Below are 22,310 nucleotides of genomic sequence, written 5' to 3' on the forward strand. Positions count from 1 at the left end.
GAGAGGTACATGGTCTGAATTAACCCTCGTGACATGTGTTTTAGTACCCTCTCACATCTATAAAAAAAGAAACTTTCCATTTCTTTCCTTTTTATTCTTAAAGTTAAGTTTTTCTTTTTTGCTCTCTTTTCTTTCTAATATTTAGGAATGTGTGTACAATTGTGTGTAATCTCAACTACCTTTACTTTGACAAAGGAGGGGTAGAATTTTTTTTACATTTTGTTTATTTTTATGCTCAAGAGTGTGCATTTCCCTGTTATATGTTTCTTGGCAAACCCTCTAGTTTTTGGTATTTTGGCTAAAGATATGGCTAGGTCAGATATTGGGAAGCAATCCGTACTTGAGGATTTTATGCATGGATTCAAGCTAGACTAGTTTTATGTCATCTTTATAATTGTTTTTGTTGGTGAAATGGAATGTGTTCACATTCATATATTGGGAAGCAATCCGTACTTGAGGATTTTATGCATGGATTCAAGCTATACTAGTTTTATGTCATTTATAATCGTTTTTGTTGGTGAAATGGAATGTGTTCACATTAACTACACTTATAGAATGTGTAGTGAATGTGTTCACATTCACTGCACTTATAGAGAAAATTTGTGGAAGTAACCTTAGGAACCATAAAAAAATCTATCCATGTGTATAATAATATGGCCATTATAAGTTAAAATGAAATGTGTTCTTCTTAGAAAAAATATAAAATATCCTTGCTTGCTTCACTTCTACGAGCTCTCAATGAGATTATCTTCACATTTACCTTCACTCAATGAGGGTGGAATTAAGAAGAGGCTTTGGGGGGTATTGTTCATAGGGCCCTAGATTTCAATCCCTATCCTTTTCTAATAAAGTAGCATGTGGATGAAAAATGAAATGTGACTTTGCCTTGCTACCTAATTCATAAAGTATCATTAATAGAGAAGGGACCTATGAGTCATGCTTGTGCCTAAGATGGGGCCTAGCTGATACTGGATGAGGATTTTGGGAAATCTTTGTAAAGGACCTCAAACTAGGGGTGCCTTCACTTGCATCTATGGACACAAAAAGATGAAAATTGCAAGCCTTGCCATATGCTACAAAAGGATGTGACTCTCTAATGGCCTTTCACATGGGGTGGGTTTAATATTACTACGTACGGTGGAAAGGGAAAAGGTAATATGTCTAACACTATCTTATTTTAAAAGGTAAAGTAAGATGGTGTTAGACATTTAATCCTTGTTGAGTCCCAATGCTAACTTTTTCATAAAGTTATCTCTCGTTGATTGGGGTGTTTGAACATGTTCTTTTGTCTAATTGGAGCTTCACTTTTTATGTTTGTCGAAGGCACATATAAGCACTATTATGATGTGTACATAGCATATATTCACAAAACAAGTTGAGATGTGCCTATATTATATTCACACAGACCTAAAGTTTTGATGTGTATATTTTCACACAGTCCAAAAGTTATTATGGAGTTATGATGTGTGTATATTATATTCACACAAACCTATGCATTCAAAGTTGTCAATTTGTGGAAAGAGAAAGGTGAAGTTGTGGGCCCTGGTGGGGGCCCATTAGAGAGAGAGAGAGAGAGAGAGGGGTTGGGGGAGGAGGACAAATGTCCCATCATCCATGCAAGATTCCCTCTAAAAAAAGCACCTTTGCCAACCTTTAAGATGACTAGAAAATAATGTGGAATATTCTCTCTTAATTCATTTGAAAGGGCCTCAATTTCATTGTCTTAAGGTGGTGGTTAGAAGTTGAGAACTTTAGAAGGTGTGCCAAAAAATCGTGGAGAGAATCTCAATCTTGTCTTTTTGTTGGGTGCAACATTAATTTGTTGGTGAGAAGGGTGATTATCAAGCAACTGAGAGAGGGCAGCTGTGCGTGCGGTGTTGGTTGGCGTCCGCCCATGACCCATTCTTTTAGGATTGCTCTTGAGAGACGCCCATGTTGCCATGCACAACTGATCAGTAGCAGCAGCAGAGCCGGCAGCATCAGACCGTGTTCAGTTTGCAAGGAGACTACTGTTACTAATTGTTGAGATTAGGCGAGGAAAAATGTCTAGTCACAGCAAAGGCCGACAGAAAGGAGATGTTAACCCTGCTTTAATGCCTCGCAGGGACCCCTACGAAGTCCTGCATGTGCCCCGCGATGCATCCGAGGAGCAAATCAAGGCTGCCTACAGAAAATTGGCACTCAAGTAAGCATTTTAATTTCCCATTTTTACTTGCATAAATACACGGATTAGATTCTACTCGATCGTGTTTTAAAAAAATAATTTCCCTTTTTGTGGAGTAGGCAGTGTTGGATGTCTTTTTTCTCGGAAAAAACATCTGGATTGTTCAGAATCTGGAATTTTTAAGGGGAACATTATGGCATTCAAAATATTACAAGATAAAAAAAAAAAGAAGAAGCTTTTTGCTGATGCTTTTTTGTTTTTTGTTTTTTGCTTTTTTGAAGAGGGAGGGGCACACTAATTTTGTGAATACGGTTACTTAAATTCAATCAAAAGCAGGTTTCAATCGTGATATTCCAACCAGTAGCACCAGACACTTGAGATAGCACACGATCCAATGCATACAGCATGCCATAGTAGAGCAACTGTCCCGAGCATAGGTTACCATATGGCATAGTCCTGTTAGCAAAGAAAGTAAGCTCACGACTCAAGACACAACTTGAGCCTCGATGGACTTGATATGACATCTTGCTTGAATATTTCATGATGTTTTGGGTGTTTTGTATCAACTTCAGGCTCTTGATGAGATTCACCAATAACACCAGTAACATGACAAGAAGCATGACTAAGAGTAAATAGGCATTATCTACAACTTCAGTAGGACTTAACTCATGTAGCAGAGGTGCCATGGGGTAGATATATCTCTAGGGGACAAGGATTGACTGGGAGTTGCATTGAGAATGGCCTTGTACCATAATCCCCTCCTCGTGTCGGAGGCTTTTAGGGCACTTGGGAACATGCATGCCACTTAGGATCTCCATGGGGCAGTTGAGGGTCTCATCACCAAGCAAGGGAGGGATGCTGGTACAGCCTGGTAGAGATAGGAGCACTGTTGGTTCAAGGAGTGAGACAACAGAGAAGCACGAAATGTATTGCAGTGCAGGAAAAAATAATACGTAAGTACAACTGATGTGACAACATGAGATAACCCTAAGTGGGTGTCGTGTCACATGTGTCATAGCAGTTAATGACTTAAGAGTCATAACTGCCCTAAGTGTCCTAAAAGGACTAAAAACAGGATCTAGCCTAATCTAGCTAGCCTACAAGACATACTAGGGAATAAGTGGCAACAAACCCCCCTCCATGGTATGGCAAAAGTATCCTGGAAATGTCTCAGAGATACTTGGCATCTAAATCACGGTTGCACATGTTTATCCATAATGGATATGGCAACCGATGATAGTACAGGGATAGCAGAATCACGTAACAAATGGAACCAAGTGTAAAGCTTGCCGAAAAGCTTCAAACTTGGGCCGTGATAAAGCCTTCGTGAAGAGATTTGCCAAGTTGTCCTGCGTCGGAACATAAGACAATCGCTCCCTGACATAGTGAGAATGAACCTCAATGTGCTTAGTACGCGCATGAAACATTGGATTGCGTGCAATAGCCAAGGCACTCTGACTGTTAGGATAGATAGTAGCGGGAGAAGTCTGACCAATATCAAGATCTGCAAGCAACTTCCGAAGCCAGACACTCCATTATAGCTGTAGAGGCTGCCTTGTACTCAGCCTCACAACTGGATGTAGCAACTGTAGGTTGCTTCTTGCTGAACCATGAGATGCATGAAGCTCCGAGCAGAAAACAATTGCCACTATGCGACACCCGAGTGTCGTAACAACCGGCCCTGTCACTGTCTGTGAAAGCATGCATGCTAAGTGAAGAACCGTCACCATAGAAAAGGCCCAATGATTGAGTGCCTTTCAAATATCTGAAGACTCTTTTCACTGCTTGCCAATGTTGTGTACTGGGCATATGCATGGATCTGCTCAATTGGGAGATGGCATACTGTAAGTCAGGCCTCGTATGACATAAATAGATAAGGCATCCAACAGCCTGCTGATAGAGTGTGGCATCAAAAGGCTCATTGTCATCCTCCAAGGAGAATCTAAAACCAGGCTCCATAGGGGTAGAGACAGGTTTGCAATCCTCAACTCAAAAGCTGTCCAATGTACTTGGACTGAGCCATCATAATGCCCCCCTTAACCTGTGCAAACTGAATGCCAAGATAGTAATGTAACTGGCCCATATCTGTCATCGCAAAGTACCGCTGCAAATCAGCTTTGAATGCTGCAATTTGGAGAGTGGATGGCCCAGTTAAGAGCATATCATCAACATATAAAATTAAAATCAGAAATTCTGATTCACACTTCAGGACATAAAGTGTTGGTTCCGTGTGGCTGTTCTGAAAACCAATGGCAAGCAAATGTGCATGTATCTTGGCATACCATACCCGGGGTGCCTGCTGCAACCCATATAAGGCCTTACGCAGCCGGCATACCTTATTTTCAGAGCCATGTACCTGAAAGCCAGGAGGTTGACTGACATGTACCTCCTCAAGCAGATCACCATGAAGAAAGGCAATCTTTATGTTGAGCTGATGCACTTCCCAATGCCTCTGAGTTGCAATAGCAATGACACAACGGATAGTAGTGATGCGTGAAGTGGGGGCAAAAGTTACTTCAAAGTCAATGCCCTGCTGCTCAGCATAGTTCTTTGCAACAAGACGGGCTTTGTAGCGGTCAACATTGCCATAAGCTTTCCGCTTCAACTTGTAGACACACTTTGTGCCGATGGCACGCTTGCCAAGAGGCAAGTCACACAACTCCCACGTGCCATTTTGGTGAATGGAATCAGCCCTCCATCAACAAACGCAGCAGTTCTCAGCATTCAGCCATGAGTAAACCTTGCGTTTTCTACATCCATACAATTTTCAGCATTCATCTTATCATCATTTTGCTCCAACCACTTGGTGAAGGTAAAACGCAGCATTCATATTCATTTATAGCATTCATACTTAGTCTAGAACAGTCCCAAACAGCCCCTCTCTCAGCCCTAGCTTTGCATCCCTCCCTCATTCCATTGGGAAGAGTGCATAGGCTCGAGATTGGACATCTTTGGTGTTTCTATAGCAGTGTACAGTTCAACCCAACACTTGGTCTTTAGAGGTCTTGTGTTTGGCTTATCGTCAGTCACACCGTTAGTCTCTTTAAAGATAATAAAGCAAATACTATCTCGGTAACAGGATAGGGGGCTCTTCAGTGGGTAATGCGGGACCCCATATGGTGTACAGTTCTCATCTTTCTCTAATATCTCTCTTAAGTTTGAAGTATTAAAGTGGATTGCTAAACTCGCGAAACTCAGCATATAGAAGATGGTGTGAGGATTTGTGTGACAGGATCCTCCAATACGAATACTTCCTTGTTACACAGCTAGTATGGGGGGAGGAGGGATGGTGAAGTCTGAGACGTGTGGTATAAGAGCGGGAGATCCCATGAACTAATCCACCGTACTAGTGCCTCCCCCATGCAGAAAAGATGTAAGGCTGTTCGTCTCGACAACCCATTATATATAACCAGCTCATGCATAGCCCCCATCTCCAACAAGTGTCTACCATATGATGTTGCATTTCCCATATCTTGGTTGGTCCTCTGGAGGCCCATCTTAGCCAAGTCAATTTCTGACAACATAGTGGCATCTCCCTGAAGTCATATGTCTCCACTTGTTCCCCTTTTGTCCGTGCATTAAAGTATCCTAATACCTTGCTAGGAGAACTCTGTAATGTCTGCAAATAATGGCGCATAGGGAGTCTCCCATTTCTCTGTCAACCTGCATGCATATTCTGATTTCTCTGGTGGGAAGTAGCATACTGCAATATGCATCACTCTCAAGCCAGGCCTGGCTAATCACATCCACATAAAACGAGCCTCCTCATTGTGTCTAACCATTGTGAGCATGTCTCTCAAATGAGGGCGAAACAAGCATGCCACTCATCCCGAGCCATGCACCCCCCCCCCCCCCCATGATGCGTGTTTGTCCTCTGAAAGCTGATTCCCATCCACTTTGGGTAGCCCTCTCTCAAGACTTTGATGCGTTTCTGTGTAGAAGATAATATCCCTATCTGTGTAAGTCTCTATGAAGCCTCCTGTGTCAACCATAGAGTTCCATTGCAATTCCATACTCCCATTCTCAATGCATCTATGGTCTCATAGGCCCCGCACCGTGTGGGGCGTTTATCTGTGATGATGACTTGGTCATCACGATAAACGGCCCATTTTCCTGCCTTGTGGACTTCCATAACCTGAACCATCCCGGCTTTCTTGTGTTCCACTTGTAGGGGGGTGAGGTCATCTCCAAGGTATATTTTGGTGGTTCGGAGGGTGGCCCTCTTCTTCAAGAAAGCCAAACGGGACTTCATATGTTTGAACTTGAGGAGGAGAGGCCTGTCCCTCGTCAAGTCCTTCCCAACTCGCCAAGCATAAGGGGTGTCAGTGAGTCCCATCTGTCTACATAAAGTCTCACCTTCCTCTTTCGGTGAGTTGCCCGTTTGCAAGCTTGTTACTCGCATATGTAGAGCCCTAGATTGGCGACGCGTCTCTTCCTCAAGCGTGGCCGTCGTGATGGATGTGGCATTCGGGGTGTGGACTGTTTTTTGCTTTTTCACAACCTCAACTGTAATGGGTTTTCAGAAATTTGACGGGCGGTGAAACAAACACTCGCACACAAAACACTTCAACACCCTTGCTTTCTTTGTTAGGAGAGCCTCACAGCTTTCACTTCACATAAGCCATACTCAATAGAGACCTTGACCTTGGAGGGATTGATAGCGATCTCACGGCTGGTGCAGGTGCCTTCAATCGAGGCTCAGAAGGCGTAGTGTCCTCAGAGGCGGTTTGCTGTCCTGTAACAAAAAGGTGTTGTATGCAAGGGGGCGAAGGGTACCCAGTGAGCTTGTCCATAGGCCCGCTCCCATCTTGCTGGTCTAAGCCTGTCCGATCTGGGAGATGCCCCGGCGGTGCGGCCTGCTCCATGCTGCAGAAAGCCGCCCGCCTGGCTGCTTCCACACACGCAACCGTCACCTGCATGTGACCTGCTCCACGACCGCTAGCACCTGGTTGGTTCGTTGCTGTGCGCCCATCCCCTGCACCGCCTCCCCAAACCTGTGGTACGCCTTCTTGGACTTGCTTTTTGGCGACTGGTTGCTACCGTGCATCCCCACCCATGATGCCTTCTCTCAGCCCTTGCGCCTGGCTAACCAACGCCTTGCCTTGCCTACAGCGGTGCCTCAATAGCCGTGCGCCAACAACTAGCCAACCAAAGAGAAGAAGCGCCATACACCACCACCTCGACTCTACCACCCTGCGCTTTATAAGGAGGTGCCTCAGCTTGCTTTTTCTCCAAAAAACTAAACGCAATAGCAAAAGCACATCCTCCAAAAATAATAATAATTATTTTATCATCAAAGGTTTTAAAACCTTAAAAACTTGAAATCCTTTTGTCCTCTTCACACTTGGGCTGGCCACACATGGGTTTCTTCTCAATTCCAAACTGATGCCGTTCACACTGTCCATCCCATGCCCGTGCCCACCTGCTGACTGTCGAGAGAAAAACACAGGGTCGTAACATACCCCCCTCTTGAAAAATAGCAAGCGTCCTCGATTGCACTCAATAACACAGTAAGGCATCGTATGAGCAAAGATTCCCCATATGACAAAAGCAATGCCCCTCCAGTGCATCTGGGTGATGAAACAATCATCCTGGACAATAAGGCCACATTGTCACATCAAAGTGACAAACAACTCTTGCTTGTTCCTTCAGAACTTGCAGCAAAAGTCTAAAACCAAGTGGAAACACGTAACCTGTGTTAGCCAAAAACAAAACCATGCATCATTCTACATATGACACACGTATGCATGACATACGCATAGTTGTTTCTCGTACCGGTACGAATGGGTTCGTACCGTACAATACCGCACGATATCGTACAGTACGATACCGCACGATATCGTACAGTACGATACCGCACGATATCGTACGTTATATATATATATACCAAATTTTTTTTTTCCTTGAAAAAAAAATTCCAAATGCTTAAAAAAAATATAGAAACCCTGCTTTACGAAGATTCCAAATGCTCGCAATACTTCGCAACTTTCGTGTCCACTCAGTATTCCATATGGGGTTGTTGAGAGACCTAAAAAATCTGGCGAGGTAGACTGGTAGTGTACACTTGATTGGTAGGATGAGAGAATCTTGCTACATCACTTGGGGACATAGTAGCAACGGAACGGGAATGGGAACGGAACGAAAGCACCACCAGGGGAACGGGAACGAGAAAAGGGGGGAACGGGAACGAGGGGGAACGGAAACAGGGAACGACCTAGATAATTCCTAGAAATGACGATAAATCTTAACATACAATGCTCATTTATATAACCAAATCAGAGACACACTAAAGTCTAGTGCACCATAATTTGCATGGCTAGATACTAACACTGAATAGATCTCACAAGTCAAAATAAATTAGCCCACATCATACATGACATGAGTGACAAAAAGCACATGGCACAGCCTAGATAAAAGAAACAATCCAAGTCCAAAGTCCAAGCCTCAAGGTGACATGCAAATAGTAAGGAGATATCATGCATGGCTACTGCCCTTGATGCCATCAAGGAGACTATCATCTATGTCATCCAAGAACGCCATATCATCAAGACCAACATCTGCAGCATCCAAATCTTCAATCCCATCCTGACCAGGATCTGCAAGTCCATGTGTCTCCTCATCATCCGAGGACTCCTCATCAAGCAATATAAACTTCTTTGGTTTGGGAGATGCCATATCACCAAGCAAGCGCAAATTAGCACTTACAAAAATAAAGTCATTGACTTGTTTTGTCCCAAATTTGTTCCTCTTCTTGAATGCAACATGGCCGAACACACTCCATAGCTGCTCAATCGGAGAGGAGCTTGCACCTATTGAAGCTGTGGTGTACGAGCCCCATAATCCTCCCACCATAAAGCAGCCCCTATCTTTAACCTCTCTCTCTGTGCATCAGCCGATCCAAACCTTCCCAACTTGCTGCGATAAAATCCAAGTTGGTCTTTCACCAACCTTCGTTTATCTGCATCACGAACCTGCCTAGAAAGCACTGTCTCCCAACCATCCATCACCTCATCATCGGCCTCTTGTCCACATCCTTGGAACTCGGGATCCAAGACATACGCAGCAGCATGCAAAGGAGAATGATAACCATTCCATCGTGCTTCACATAATTCTCGAACCTCTGCATGTTTCTCATCAGACAAGTCCATTTCCCCTATTTTCTCGATCATTCGGTCAGCTCCCTCATAAACCTTGCCAATGCATGGCTCCCGTCCATCTGCAATCCGCATCAAGCGCATGATCGACTTCATCATAGCATTGATAGTATTGACTTCATCCCAAAATGTGAAGTCTTGTATGGTTCTTGCAACCTCTATGCCGGCTCTTGACCGAGAAAGTGCCCATCCCATCCACTCATTGCATACAACCAACTGCTTCAAAGGCAATTGCACTTTGGATAACCTCTTCATCATGAGAAAGTTATAACGAAAGCGTGCCGATCTCTTGCGGAATTCATTCAAAATAAACTGATGGTTTTGAATGAAGCTTATTATCTCCTTGCCTTTTTGAATGTGTGGATCAACCCATGGCAAGCTGCCAACATCCTTCAATAAGTTGCTCAAACAATGAGCAAAGCATGGACTAAATGTGATATGCGGATACCTGTCTTCAAGCTTAAGACCAGCTGCTCTATTTGTTGCCTCACCATCAGCTAAGAACTGAATAACATTCTCTGGTCCAACTTTCTCAATACCTTCGGCCCCCTCTTTCACAAGCTGATCTGCAGTTTTTCCAGTGCCAGAAGCATCATGTGAGGAAATGAATTGCATTCTTCCTCGAGAATAAGCAACCATGCCATGAATGGACCTTTTTCGAGTGTCACTCCAACCATCTGCAATAAGTGACACACCATTCTTTGCCCAACTTTCATGCACAGACTCTAAAGCACATTCAATTGCAGCTTTCTCCTTTTGCAACAAGGTGGTGCGTAGTATCTCATATGAAGGAGGCTTGTATGTTGGGCCATACCGTGCAATCTCTTGGACCATTTCAATGAAATATGGAGACTTGGCAACATTGAATGCTACATGATCATGATAAAAGAACCTTGCAACAGTTGCATCTACCCTCTCTTTCTTGCGGGGATCCCAAGCTGCTCCCAAGGTTTGCTGCTTGCCGGAACTTGCACCCATAGACTGCGAATCTTGGGAAAATGCAAAGCTCCCAAGTCCTCCATACTGTTGTCCATCTCCCAAGTGTACATCTTCCCCATGTCTACTGAAGTAAGATGCATCAATTGCCGGTTTCTTTCATGCACATGCTTTCTCCTCTTCACTTGGGTACTTTGCCAAAAGCTCTCTACGCATTTCAGGTGTTGTCCCTGGGCATTTGTTCACTTGTGCTTTTTCATTGTTTACATGGCATAGATGTGCTCTCACATGGTTTGCTCCTCCTGACTTCTCTTTGTTACATTTCTTGCATTTCCATCGTGTTGCACCTCCCTTAGATGAATACCTTTCTAGCCTTTCAACCTCGTCCCACCAAGTAGCATTCGAAGCCGATCGCTTTGAACCCGAGTAAGCCATGATTTCTGCAAATTCGGGCAAAAAGTTGAATAGACTTTCAAAGTTAACCATTACAGAGAAATGAGTCCTTTTTTTTTCTTTTGTTTAGAGACTGTGCAGTCCAGATTGTGACATAGGTAATTTTTAAAACACCAAAAGTTCAAACAAAGAAAGAGAGAGAGAAGAAAGAGAAAAGCTTGCTGCCTTGCCTTCTAAAGATGTAAACTGTTGAACTTGAGTCTTGATCACTCGGGCCCAGGCAGATTGCACTGTTGCTGCTTGCAGGTTGGTACCAGGCACAGTGTTGAGAACTTGAGTCACGAGTGTACTACTGTAGTCTGTTGTGGACTTGTACTATGCAGTATGTAGACTGTAGAATCTAGATGAATGTAGTCACTAGTGTGTACACTGCAAGGGCTGGGGGCCTGGCTGGGGCGATTGTAGTGCCTGGTACAGAACAGTACGGGCAGGAAAGTACGGGCAGTGGACAGCAACGGCGACTACAATACAGGCGTGAACTTCCGAAAAGCGACGGGCGAAAGGCGTACGGGACCCGGGTGCGAACTTCTGAAAAGCGACTGGCGCAAAGCGTACGGGCTTCTATTTTTTTTTTTAAAAATCCACGTCATCATCGTTCCCATGTGGGGGAACGGCAGGCACGTGTTCCATCTCCCGTTCCACAATCGTTCCCTGGCGTTCCACGTATGTTTCACCACCTCAACGTTCCTCACCCCGTTTCCATCGTTCCACTCGTCCAGGCCATGGGGGAACGCGTTCCACCGTTCCCAATGGGGGGAAACGGGGTTCCCCTGCTACTATGCTTGGGGATCCCTGGTATAGGTAGGCTAGACAATTAGATTCTCAAGTTATGTACGAGGGAGAAGATTTGGACATGGCCATTTAGAGAGGAGTCCCTAAACTTATCACCCTAGATGCACTCCTCGTATTTGTGCAAGGACGGTCCCTTAGTCATAAAAGCTACACTGGGAGACCTTTGGTATTGCATTACCCATCCAGGTTCTTTTTTGGAGACAATCGGGGGATCCAACCGGGAGAGACACATATCCATGTTCTGGTTCCTCAAGCACTGTAGACTCCTCCCCTCCCAACCTTCCCTCACATTCAAGCTTGAAGCTCCATAGGTTGTTAGTGTAAAAAATAAAAACCGTATTTTATCGTACGGTATCCGAAAATTTCATATCGTACCAAAAATTCCCGTACGGTATCGTATTTTCGTACCGTGACAACTATGGACATACGTATGCATTCGCAAACAATATGCTCCTCAAGATGCTCTACCTACTCTAAAGTAACAGTCTTAGAGCTGCTCGCAAGCCTTACACCCACCATGGATATCCTGCAGGACACACGACTGATGGTACAACATGAGCATATGAAAGCACTCAATGCATCTAAATTATACATCCACGAAGTACTTTCCACGTATGTCTCATGGCTATCCCGCAGGAGCCACACCTAGTGGTGCATCCATGCACATAATAAGGTACTTGATGTATCGTGCCAATATGCATGCATCACACGACACAATCCAGAGTATCACCCAAAGTATTCTCAATGGTACCAGGATCCAATGGCACCAAAATACAATAATACCTCAAAAAGTGTATTAATACATGCACAAATAGAGCTCGATCCATATATCTATGAACCAAACCAACTCTAGGACTGCTCGCAAGACTTACGCCCTCCATAGAGTCTCGAAGTGTTAGCTTAGGTTGCCGTAGACTTTGAGCTCAACCAAACCATGCCATTCCAACTCCACAAATAGCATCATCTCATCATCTAATTGACCAATCCTGTGGTCAAGAACAGCCAGAACCATATGACAAAGATCAATGTCCCAATCTTCCTCAATCATACCTTAGTTCCAAAGGCAAAAACCATCTCTGTTAACCATAGATGGAGATAGAGTTATCCATAGCTGCAGTTATAGTTCATGGTGCGGCCGACTGCGAACGATACCCAACTTTACCATCTCCTGTGACTAGTACACAATATCATAGAAGTCCCGTAAGCAGATGTACTGTCAGCCTCAGTACCTTTGGGTGAATACAAAGATGTCACCAAGCAACTCCTAGATAACAATTGAGCCTGTCTATAACAAGGGAGTGGAGGTGCTACCCCCCTCTTGAGCATCAGGTAATGCTCCAAACCCATGCTCTGCTAAACCTGAATGAGCCGTAACAAGAGTTGGCTCCAACTCAAAGGCATCAAGATAAAGCTGCAATACCTTAGGTGAATCTACTAAGTCACCCTCCTCCATCCACTTCGCATCCATCAGTGAACAGTTCTTGAACTTCACAAGATAGTGACGGGAAACTTTACCTCGTACCTTTCTTTCCTTATGTGCCAGTATCTGCTCGGGAATAAGAACCTCATCAAGTTCCTCCACTTCTGTCTGAGCCTCATTTGATACATCCTTAGGCACCCAAAACCTGCTTGCACTCCACCCAAGTGGTAAGCACAAGTCACTGATAAAGCATAGTAGATCACCACTGCTAAACATAGAAAGAAGCTGCCTTCCGAACCCCATGAAGCCTCCGTGAAGATACCACTGGTGACTAAGTGTCAAAAGCCATAGCCTTCTACCCATCTCTTGCACCATAACACTTCAACTGCTTCTTATTTCTGGCTGACTACTTCCTGGCTTTGGTGCCTTTTCTCCTGAGCTTCATCTTTAGCTTTTGCTCTTCACCTCATATAGGCAAAGACGTACAATCCTGCACTGTCTCCTGTACTTCCTTTTCACTTTCCACATGTTGAAGCTTTTCATGTGACAACCACGGGCTCGCCTCCTTGACAAAGTCGACCATATCCCGGCAATGGAACCATGTAACCGGCCTTCAGAAATTTGACGGGCGGTGAAACAAACACTCGCACACAAAACACTTCAACACCCTTGCTCTCTTTGTTAGGAGAGCCTCACAGCTTTCACTTCACATAAGCCATACTCAATAGAGACCTTGACCTTGGAGGGTTTGATAGCGATCTCACGGCTGGTGCAGGTGCCTTCAATCAAGGCTCAGAAGGCGTAGTGTCCTCATATGCGGTCTGCTGTCTTGTAACAAAAAGGTGCTGTATGCAAGGGGGCGAAGTGAGCTTGTCCATAGGCTCGCTCCCATCCTGCTGGTCTAAGCCTGTCCAATCTGGGAGATGCCCCAACGGTGCGGCCTGCTCCATGCTGCAGAAAGCCGCCCGCCTGGCTGCTTCCACACACGCAACCGTCACCTGCATGTGACCTGCTCCACGACCGCCAGCACCTGGCTGGTTCGTTGCTGTGCGCCCATTCCCTGCACCGCCTTCCCAAACCTATGGTACGCCTTCTTGGACTTGCTTTTTGGCGACTGGTTGCTACCGTGCATCCCCACCCATGATGCCTTCTCTCAGCCCTTGCGCCTGGCTACTATCGTGCACCCCCAACCAACGCCTTGCCTTGCCTACAGCGGTGCCTCAATAGCCGTGCGCCAACAACCAGCCAACCAAAGAGAAGAAGTGCCATACACCACCACCTTGACTCTACCATCCTTCGCTTTATAAGGAGGCGCCTCAGCTTGCTTTTTCTCCAAAAAACTAAAAGCAATAGCAAAAGCACATCCTCCAAAAATAATAGTAATTATTTTATCATCAAAGGTTTTAAAACCTTAAAAACTTTAAATCCTTTTGTCCTCTTCACACTTGGGCTGGCCACACATGAGTTTCTTCTCGATTCCAAACTGATGCCGTTCACACTGTCCATCCCATGCCCGTGCCCACCTGCTTACTGTCCAGAGAAAAACACAGGGTCGTAACACAACCGATTTGAAGGTTTCTTCAACCTCTTCTTTGTTTGCTTCCATGTATTTTCGGAGGCCTACATGCTCCTCTCGGAATCCTGATTTGGCCTCTTGAATCTCTGCTGTGATAGCCTTCTTAGCCTTCTCTAGTTCCGCCTCAAGTTTGGCATTGGTGTCTCGCAACTGGGCAATCTCTAGAGCAAGAGCTTCTTGTGTGGCTAGCTCTCCTTCCTCTTTGCCATACTTGTGCATCTCTTCCTTGCATAATTCTATACATTTCTCCATGCATGCAGCGAGGCATGCGTCCTTCCAGGCTTCCATCTCTTGTCGCATCTCAGCTTGCAGCTGTTTGTACATTTCCTCTTTGCCCTAAATCTCAGTCCTGACACCATGAATCTCCTTTTGATGCCGGTTCAATGTCCTGTCTATCAGTTTCTTTTGGTTTGAAAGGGCCTTTTGAGCATGTTCTTCGATCTTGTTTACTTTGACTTCAAGAGGGAGCACCATTGTCACAGTCACCCTTCTCAAGCTGTGGTCAAGGACACAGGAGTCGGCCCGATGCGCGATGGGGTAAGGGCGGGAGTGGCTTTTGGTTGAGGGTTCAACCATTGGTCTAGTGTAGGGTTCAACCATTGGTCTGCACAAAAGGGTGGGCAGGAGCAGGGCGGTGACGCGAGCGTGAACCGGGCAGAAACACGGCGTAGAAGGTACAGAGCGCGTAGGGCAAAGGCAAAAGGGAGGCGGAGGGAGCCCAACGCAGTGGCGGCACAGGTGTGAGGAGAAACAGAGAAAGAAAGAAAGAAAGATTAATGTCTGCGAAAGGCCAAAGTGGCCTATGAGACCAAAACATAGTACACAGTTGATGGTGTCTCATCAAAAGTAAGACAAAAAGGACTAAAAAGTCCTAAAACAGTCCTAAACAACTATGAAAGGAAAAAACTCCTACTACTGAGGTACAACAAAAGTGTATAATATCTACAACTAGCATAAGACTGGTGTAATCTGCTTGTCTTAGTATCTCTCTCATGGGGTGCTGTAAGATAGAGAAACTAAAGTGGTGGGGGCAGTTGTCTTCTATGGCAAGTGATGATGGCTCTAATCCACCGGTGATGAAGCGTCCGTGGACAAGGTCCCGGTAAGCGTGTGTTAGAAGTCATCTCCTGTCCAATTTTATACACCAGGGCCTTTGTTGTGGGTGAGCCCGCCCTTATCAGGTGTTTTATCATTTTTCCTCACTCCCCGTATTTTTCCCCTATTTTTTCCCATTTTTTTGTGGCATGGGAGGCAGTCTAGTAGTGGCAGGAGGACCCTGAGCCTGGCCGACTGCATCTGTGACATGGCCGACTGCAGTGCATGAGTCGTGGGACTCTTCTGGTGCTGGCCGACCCATTCTGATGCTGGCCGACTGTGATTATCCAGTCGTGGAGGTTCTTGTGTCCAGTCGGCTGCCCTACAGCAGGCCGATTGCTGATGTGGGGGCATATATAATATATATAGGCCCCCAGCCCCATACCATTTTGTGTATCATATTTGGGATCTTCTTGTGTATATCAGAGCAGAGTTACACGCCTACATCTCTCTCTCTCTTGTGCTGTTTTTCTGCCTGCGTTTTTTGCTCGTGTTCCCAGATCTGGTCATCATCTCCGCTGCGTATTCTGACATGGTATCTGAGCCTAGGCTCTAGATAGGTCTTGGGATTTGTGTGAGCAAGAGGGGGGCTGTTTTGTAGCTGATTGGTGGACTGTTTTGGACTGTTCGGGAAGAGGAGAAGCAAGAGGAAGGCGGGCTGATTTGCTGGACAGCCACTTGCAGGTTTTAGTTCTTCTTTGTTCCCACCCACCCACCCTTTTCAGAGTACATCCCGGCTATGGCAGATCTGTTTGAGATGGCCGAGAGACATGTGAAGATCCTGACACTCCCCACGTTCCCGGTGGACCGTCAGTTGGACGGGAGCAACTACGGCATATGGAAGGGGATGATGGAATCTGTTCTGGAGTCTTACGACCTCGCTGATTTTGTCGTTGTTGGTGTTCCACGGCCGGAAGTAGAGGAAGGGGAGTTACCGTCAACCCGAAAGGACCGGGAGGCCCAGACACAAGACACAGATGTGGGATCGTGTCAACGCCAGGGTCCGTTCGTTTATTTTCCTCAACTGCACACCACAGGTAATCAATCATGTAAAGCATATGACGCTGGCCAGAGGTATATGGCAGCATTTGGCCTCACTTTACAACAGGCTATCGCCCATGAAGAGGATTTCCTTGGAAGTACAGATGCGGGTTATGAGCCCTGCAAAGTCATCGACAATGCGGGAGCATATTAACAAGCTGCAGGCTCTTCAGCAGGAAGTTCTTCAGGCTGGGAAGGAGATATCGTCAGAGGACATGGCCATAACGTTGCTGTCACACTTGCCCTCTTCGTACTCAGCATTTTACTTGTCGTTGATTACCAGTGGCAGGCTCAGCACCATCACGTGGGAGGAGCTTGTGCCCATGGTCCTGGACCAGGAGGAACGATTCACGAACCCTCCTCAGGGTGGAGGTTCGGAGGCCTTAACTGGCCAATGGTCGAAAGGCCGTAACTCGGGCAAAGGGAAGGCTTCATCGGAGAAGTCTTCTGAGAAGAAGTCCGACGCTGACCGCGAGAAACTGAAGGCAGAGAGGACCTGTAATGATTGTGGCGAGAAAGGCCACTACTGGAGGCAATGTCCCAAGCGGAAGATCGAGAAGGGTGAAGACTCAGCAGCAATCATGAAGACTCCGGCTTTTGTGCACCTGGAGGTGATGGACACCGATGTTTCATTTTCTTCAGGCAGAGAGGAGATTGGAGGACACTCCGCAACGGATACTCGGGAGTGGATTCTCGATAGTGGTGCTTCCAGGCACATGACTCCTTCCCGTTCCGGTTTACAGGATCTCTTCAGGCTTTCTGGTCATATTCTTACTGGGGATACGTCCACTATCCCAGTTCACAGTGAGAGCAGGATGGAGATAGTTCCCGATGGCAGAGGGGGGAAGCATTCCTCCCAGGTGTTGTATGTTCCGGCACTTGGTTTTCATCTATTGTCAGTGCATCAGGTTTGCAAGACTGGCGTACGGGTGGAGTTTGATGAGCATTTTGTTGCTCTCCGGGACAAAGCAACAGGCCAGGTGGTTTGGGAAGGTGGAGTGGAGAATGGAGTTTACAGGCTTTCAGCACTCTCTCTCCCAGGTCCTCAGGTTTGTGATGAGTGGCAGTCTGGTAATGGCCACTTAAGTGTGGATACGCTGCAGGTGCGGGCTTTCCGGGACCAGATGGTGGATAGCTTGCCACTAGATGGCAGCAGTTGGCAGGAACTTTCCAGTACTGATGTTGGTAGTTCTTGTGTTCGTCAATCAGAGGAAGTTGAACAGGTCACTTATGCTCTGATGTCTCGTAGTGTTCGGGACATAGAACCTCCAGTAGATGAGGATGTTCTTTCCACGGGGACCTTTCGGAAAGCCAGGCAGGTGACAGGTGCTTACTTGCAGAAGGAGGTGGTTTCTCCAGGCTTTGTGGTTCCGGATTCAGAGGGGGTGGTTGACATGTTTCATCAGGTTTCCATGACGTGTTTGTGCACCGTAACAGGTGTTGATCCTTGTGAGCAGTGTGATGTCTTTTTGACTCAGAAGCTGTATGGTTCATTGATCTGGTTGATGGACACCAGTTTGGACGAGAGCTTCCTGATGAGGCATTTGAGCTCATGGTTGCAGATGTCTCTTTGGGAGGTAGGATTGCGTTTCCTGTGGTTTCTGTGGCATGCGAAGGATCATGGACTCTTGTACACAGGAGGGGGATTGATGGATGGAGTCCGACTCCACGGTTGGAGTGACTCCGTTTGGGGAGGAGATCCGGACACGAGGAGATCTACTTATGGCCCAGGAGCAGTTTTATGGCGCAGTTGGAGACAATAATCTTTTGCCTTGTCGAGAACAGAGGCAGAGTACCGGGCTGTTTGTGATGGTGTTTGTGAGGTGGTGAAGATGCAGAGGTTGCATGGCAGGTTTGGGTTTCCACTGGCGGAACCCATGGTCATCCAGAGGCACTTTGTTCGTGAACAGATCGTTGGTTTGCTGATGACATCTTGCTGGAGTTCTGTTCGACGGAGGACAGTACGGTGGACCTCTTCACGAAGTCGCTCTCTCAGGATTTGCTGAGGCGGCACCCCAGCTCCCAGTGGTTGGTTTCACAGCCAGGAGCTGAGAGGGGGTGTTAGAAGTCATCTCCTGTCCAGTTTTATACACCAGGGCCTTTGTTGTGGGTGTGCCCGCCCTTATCAGGTGTTTTATCATTTTTCCTCACTCCCCGTATTTTTCCCCTATTTTTTCCCATTTTTCTGTGGCATGGGAGGCAGTCTAGTAGTGGCAAGAGGACCCTGAGCCTGGCCAACTGCATCTGTGACATGGCCGACTGCAGTGCATGAGTCGTGGGACTCTTCTGGTGCTGGCCGACCCATTCTGATTGCTGACTGTGATTATCCAGTCGTGGAGGTTCTTGTGTCCAGTCGGTTGCCCTACAACAGGCCGACTGCTGATGTGGGGGCATATATATAGGCCCCCAGCCCCATACCATTTTGTGTATCATATTCGGGATCTTCTTGTGTATATCAGAGCAGAGTTACACGCCTACATCTCTCTCTATCTTGTGCTGTTTTTCTACCTGCGTTTTTTGCTCGTGTTCCCAGATCTGGTCATCATCTCCGCTGCGTGTTCTGACAGCGTGGGCATCTCGCTCGACAAAGTGCTATGGCTCTGTCAAGGGTGACTCCTCCTGAAGGACGTCTATGGGACGTTTGGCTCGCCGAGGGGGTAGTGGAGGTCCTGGTCGTATCTACTGGGGTGGTCTTGGCCTTGAAAAAATTTGCCATGGCTCGCTGGCGGGGTGGATCCTGGTGTGCTGTCCTGGCTCGTAGGAGAGACTCTCGATGGCGTCTGAGCTTCAATAAGAAAAGCCCCAAACACCTCTGATCCTCAAACTCCATCACATGTCGTAATGGTCCAAAACCCTCTCGGAAGAGACACCAGTATCTCCCTCGTATCTCATAGTACACAGTACATCGGCATATGTAGTGCTCCTCCGACTCCACTTCCTGGTGACATAGCTGACAAATGCGGTCCTCTGGCTTCATCCCCTCATATTTGCCAGTCTCTACTCTCAACTGATGTGATGAAGTGCGGATCTATCCAGTGGCACTGCGAATGCCATGTGAGATTGGTGTCCATGTATGTAGACTGTGTCACAAAGCTATCTAGGGAGAGATGTAGAAAATGGTCCCGATAGTGGGCCATCTTCGTGCCTAGTGGTAGGGGGGGGGCTGGACCATGTCCTTTCTGTATCTAGCCTCACGATGTCCATCCTGATCACCCTATTTTGCTCAGAGCGACTAAGGTCCAAGAAGGGGCAGTCAAGGCTGTAATCATAAGGAGGGAGTGCATCAATCGTCATGCCATGTAATCTTAGCCAGGTACACATCTGGGTGTACCAACATCGTGTATCGCCGTCTGCTGCTAACTGCTTGGAAGAGATAGTGCTAGGTGTGGGTATCTCTGTCTGGGGAGCTCCCATATCCTCTGCGAAAATGTCACTGACTGGAATAGGGCTTCGGTAACCATTGGTGCGGCTCCTATCTCTGCTCTGACAGTCTCATGAGGTACGATGGTTTACTCCAAATCATATGTGCGATCATAGTCACCAGTGGTTTCTCTAGTACTTGCCGTCCATCATAGAAATCTCTCTCTGGTCCGACCTGGTCGACAAGTGGCTCCCTCCTCGTGTGGTAAGAGGCTGGGTCCTCATATAGGTGAGCCATATAAGAGTGTAGTTGTGACCAATGTGTCAAACAACCAGAGTTTGGTGCGCGGCTCCTGAAACTGAATGTAGGCACATTGTCTCTCTAGTGCCCCTAGGGCTGCATATCCGCTTGCCAATCTAGCCTCTGCTGCCTGCCTCATAGAGAACTGTGGTCCACTTAATGTGACTCCTAGGTACACATGATCTGGTGTACTCCATTGATTCACCTCTAAAAGTGAACTGATGGTCGGATCTAGTCACCTAGGCCTGTGTGGTATTGAAGACCATAATTTTAGTCTTCCCAAGGTTCACTGTGAGGTCCTTATCTGCACAAAACGACTGCAAAGCATCCAAATGCTGTTGCAAACCCTCAGGGGAGTCTACAATAAATAAAATGTCATCGGCATACAGCAGTATGGGTATCCAAACCCTTGCCAGACTGGCCCCCTGTCCCCCCATCCTGTCAATGTAGTCGGATATCTCATCAATGTAAAGTCAAAAAAGGGTGGGTGACAGTGGGCATCCTTGCTTCACCCCAATGGTGCTAGTCACTGTATCCGACATGCCTCCGGGAGTCCGTACTCTGCCTATCACCGCCTCATATAATGCATAAATGTCCCATTGCATCTCCTCGGGAACACCAATGTCATGCAATCTCCTCATGAGTCTGGCATGTGGCACCGTGTCAAAGGCTTTGTGGAAGTCCACAAAGCAGCAATATATCCTCTTCCCCTGTGCTTGTCCCTCCTCAATGAGAGCCCTGAGGGTAAATATGTGATCCAAAGTCGTGAAACCTCATCTGAAACCTGCCTGCCCAAGTGCTCTGAGTCTATGTGCCTCAGCCCATCTACTTAGCTCTCGATCCAAAATAGATCCGAATATCTTGGCCAAGCAATGGCCAATCATGATGGTCATGTAGTTCCCTGATATCATGCCACATGGGGTCACCACTCTTAAATAGAGGTACAATAGTATGTGCCGACCAACTGTCTGGGAAACCTTTATAAATGGTCCTGTTAAACATGTGTACTAGCAGTGGTGCCAATACATCTCTAGCATGTGAAAAATGTTATGCCACTAGACCATCTTGGTCTTGGGCTCTTCCATTACGTAGTCTGTCAATAGCATCCAAAACCATCCGAATGGTGACAAAAGTACTATGATCCGGGTGAATCGCTGACGGATGAGGGATGGGGGGCTGCCCTGGTACTTCATATAAAGTTCTTGCATATTCATGCCATGCCTTAGGTGCTGTGATAGGTGTGGGTGGCTTTTGACGTTTTTGAAAAGCGATCGCCTCTTTATAAAGGTGGAGGGTGGCGCATGGCTTCAGGGCGCATCCCTTGGGCAGATTGCCGGGTGGTGGTCATTATGGAGCAGAGGTCGCCGTGTGGAGGCTGCTGTGCGCAAGGGCTTCAGTCAGGGCTGCTGTGCGCAAGTGCTGTGCGCAAGTGCTGCTGCCGGGTGCTGCTGCGCAAGTGCTGTGCGCATGGGCTGCTGCTGGGCGCTGCTGCGCGTGGGCTACAACCGGGTATGGCTGCGCATACGGACTGCATCCAGTCGGGCAGCCAGGCAGGAGACCAGGTGGCTGCGCATGGGCTACTGCCAGCAAAAAGCGACCAGGCGGGTTTCAGGTAGAGGCTGCACGTGTGGAAGACCAAGTGGCTGCGCATATGGGCTGCAGCTAGCAACAGGAGCCAGGCGGATGTAGGCAGGTTGCATGTGGAAGCAGCCAGCAGAGACATCTCAAGGCAACTGTTGGATTGGACAGCACGACTCTATCTCTCTCTTGGAAGAAGGCGAGCTGAAGGAGGCACTGAGGGGCTAACAGCCAAGGGGTTTCTCTCTCTCTCTTCGCAAGCAGGTTTTGTTTACGAGAATAGGATGCAGAGGATCAAGCTACATATGCACAGGATGATGTTATTGGAAGAGATGTGTGTTGCTCTTCGTCTTGGACCTATGTGTATTCAGGGATTGATTGACACGTCCTCTACCTTTCTCTCTCTAGGTTTTTGGCACCATGATTGGATGGTGTATCTA

General features: G+C 46.8%; 1 protein-coding gene across 2 annotated transcripts in view; it reads left to right on the plus strand.

The window, feature by feature from the left end:
* Nucleotides 1-1,727: 1,727 nt before the first annotated feature.
* Nucleotides 1,728-22,310, plus strand: part of LOC147632679 (chaperone protein dnaJ 15-like) — an 88,160-nt gene continuing 67,577 nt past the window's right edge. The window contains exon 1 of one of the 2 annotated variants that reach the window (XM_086807487.1): nucleotides 1,728-2,185. In XM_086807487.1, the coding sequence (XP_086663613.1) occupies nucleotides 2,043-2,185 (143 nt within the window). In that variant the 5' untranslated portion in view covers nucleotides 1,728-2,042. The remainder of the gene's footprint in view (nucleotides 2,186-22,310) is intronic. The other variant, XM_086807486.1, reaches the window with a different exon arrangement.

Source organism: Cibotium barometz, chromosome 13 (genome assembly GCF_041138505.1).
Source record: "Cibotium barometz isolate CiBa-2024 chromosome 13, ASM4113850v1, whole genome shotgun sequence".
Taxonomy (NCBI): domain Eukaryota; kingdom Viridiplantae; phylum Streptophyta; class Polypodiopsida; order Cyatheales; family Cibotiaceae; genus Cibotium; species Cibotium barometz.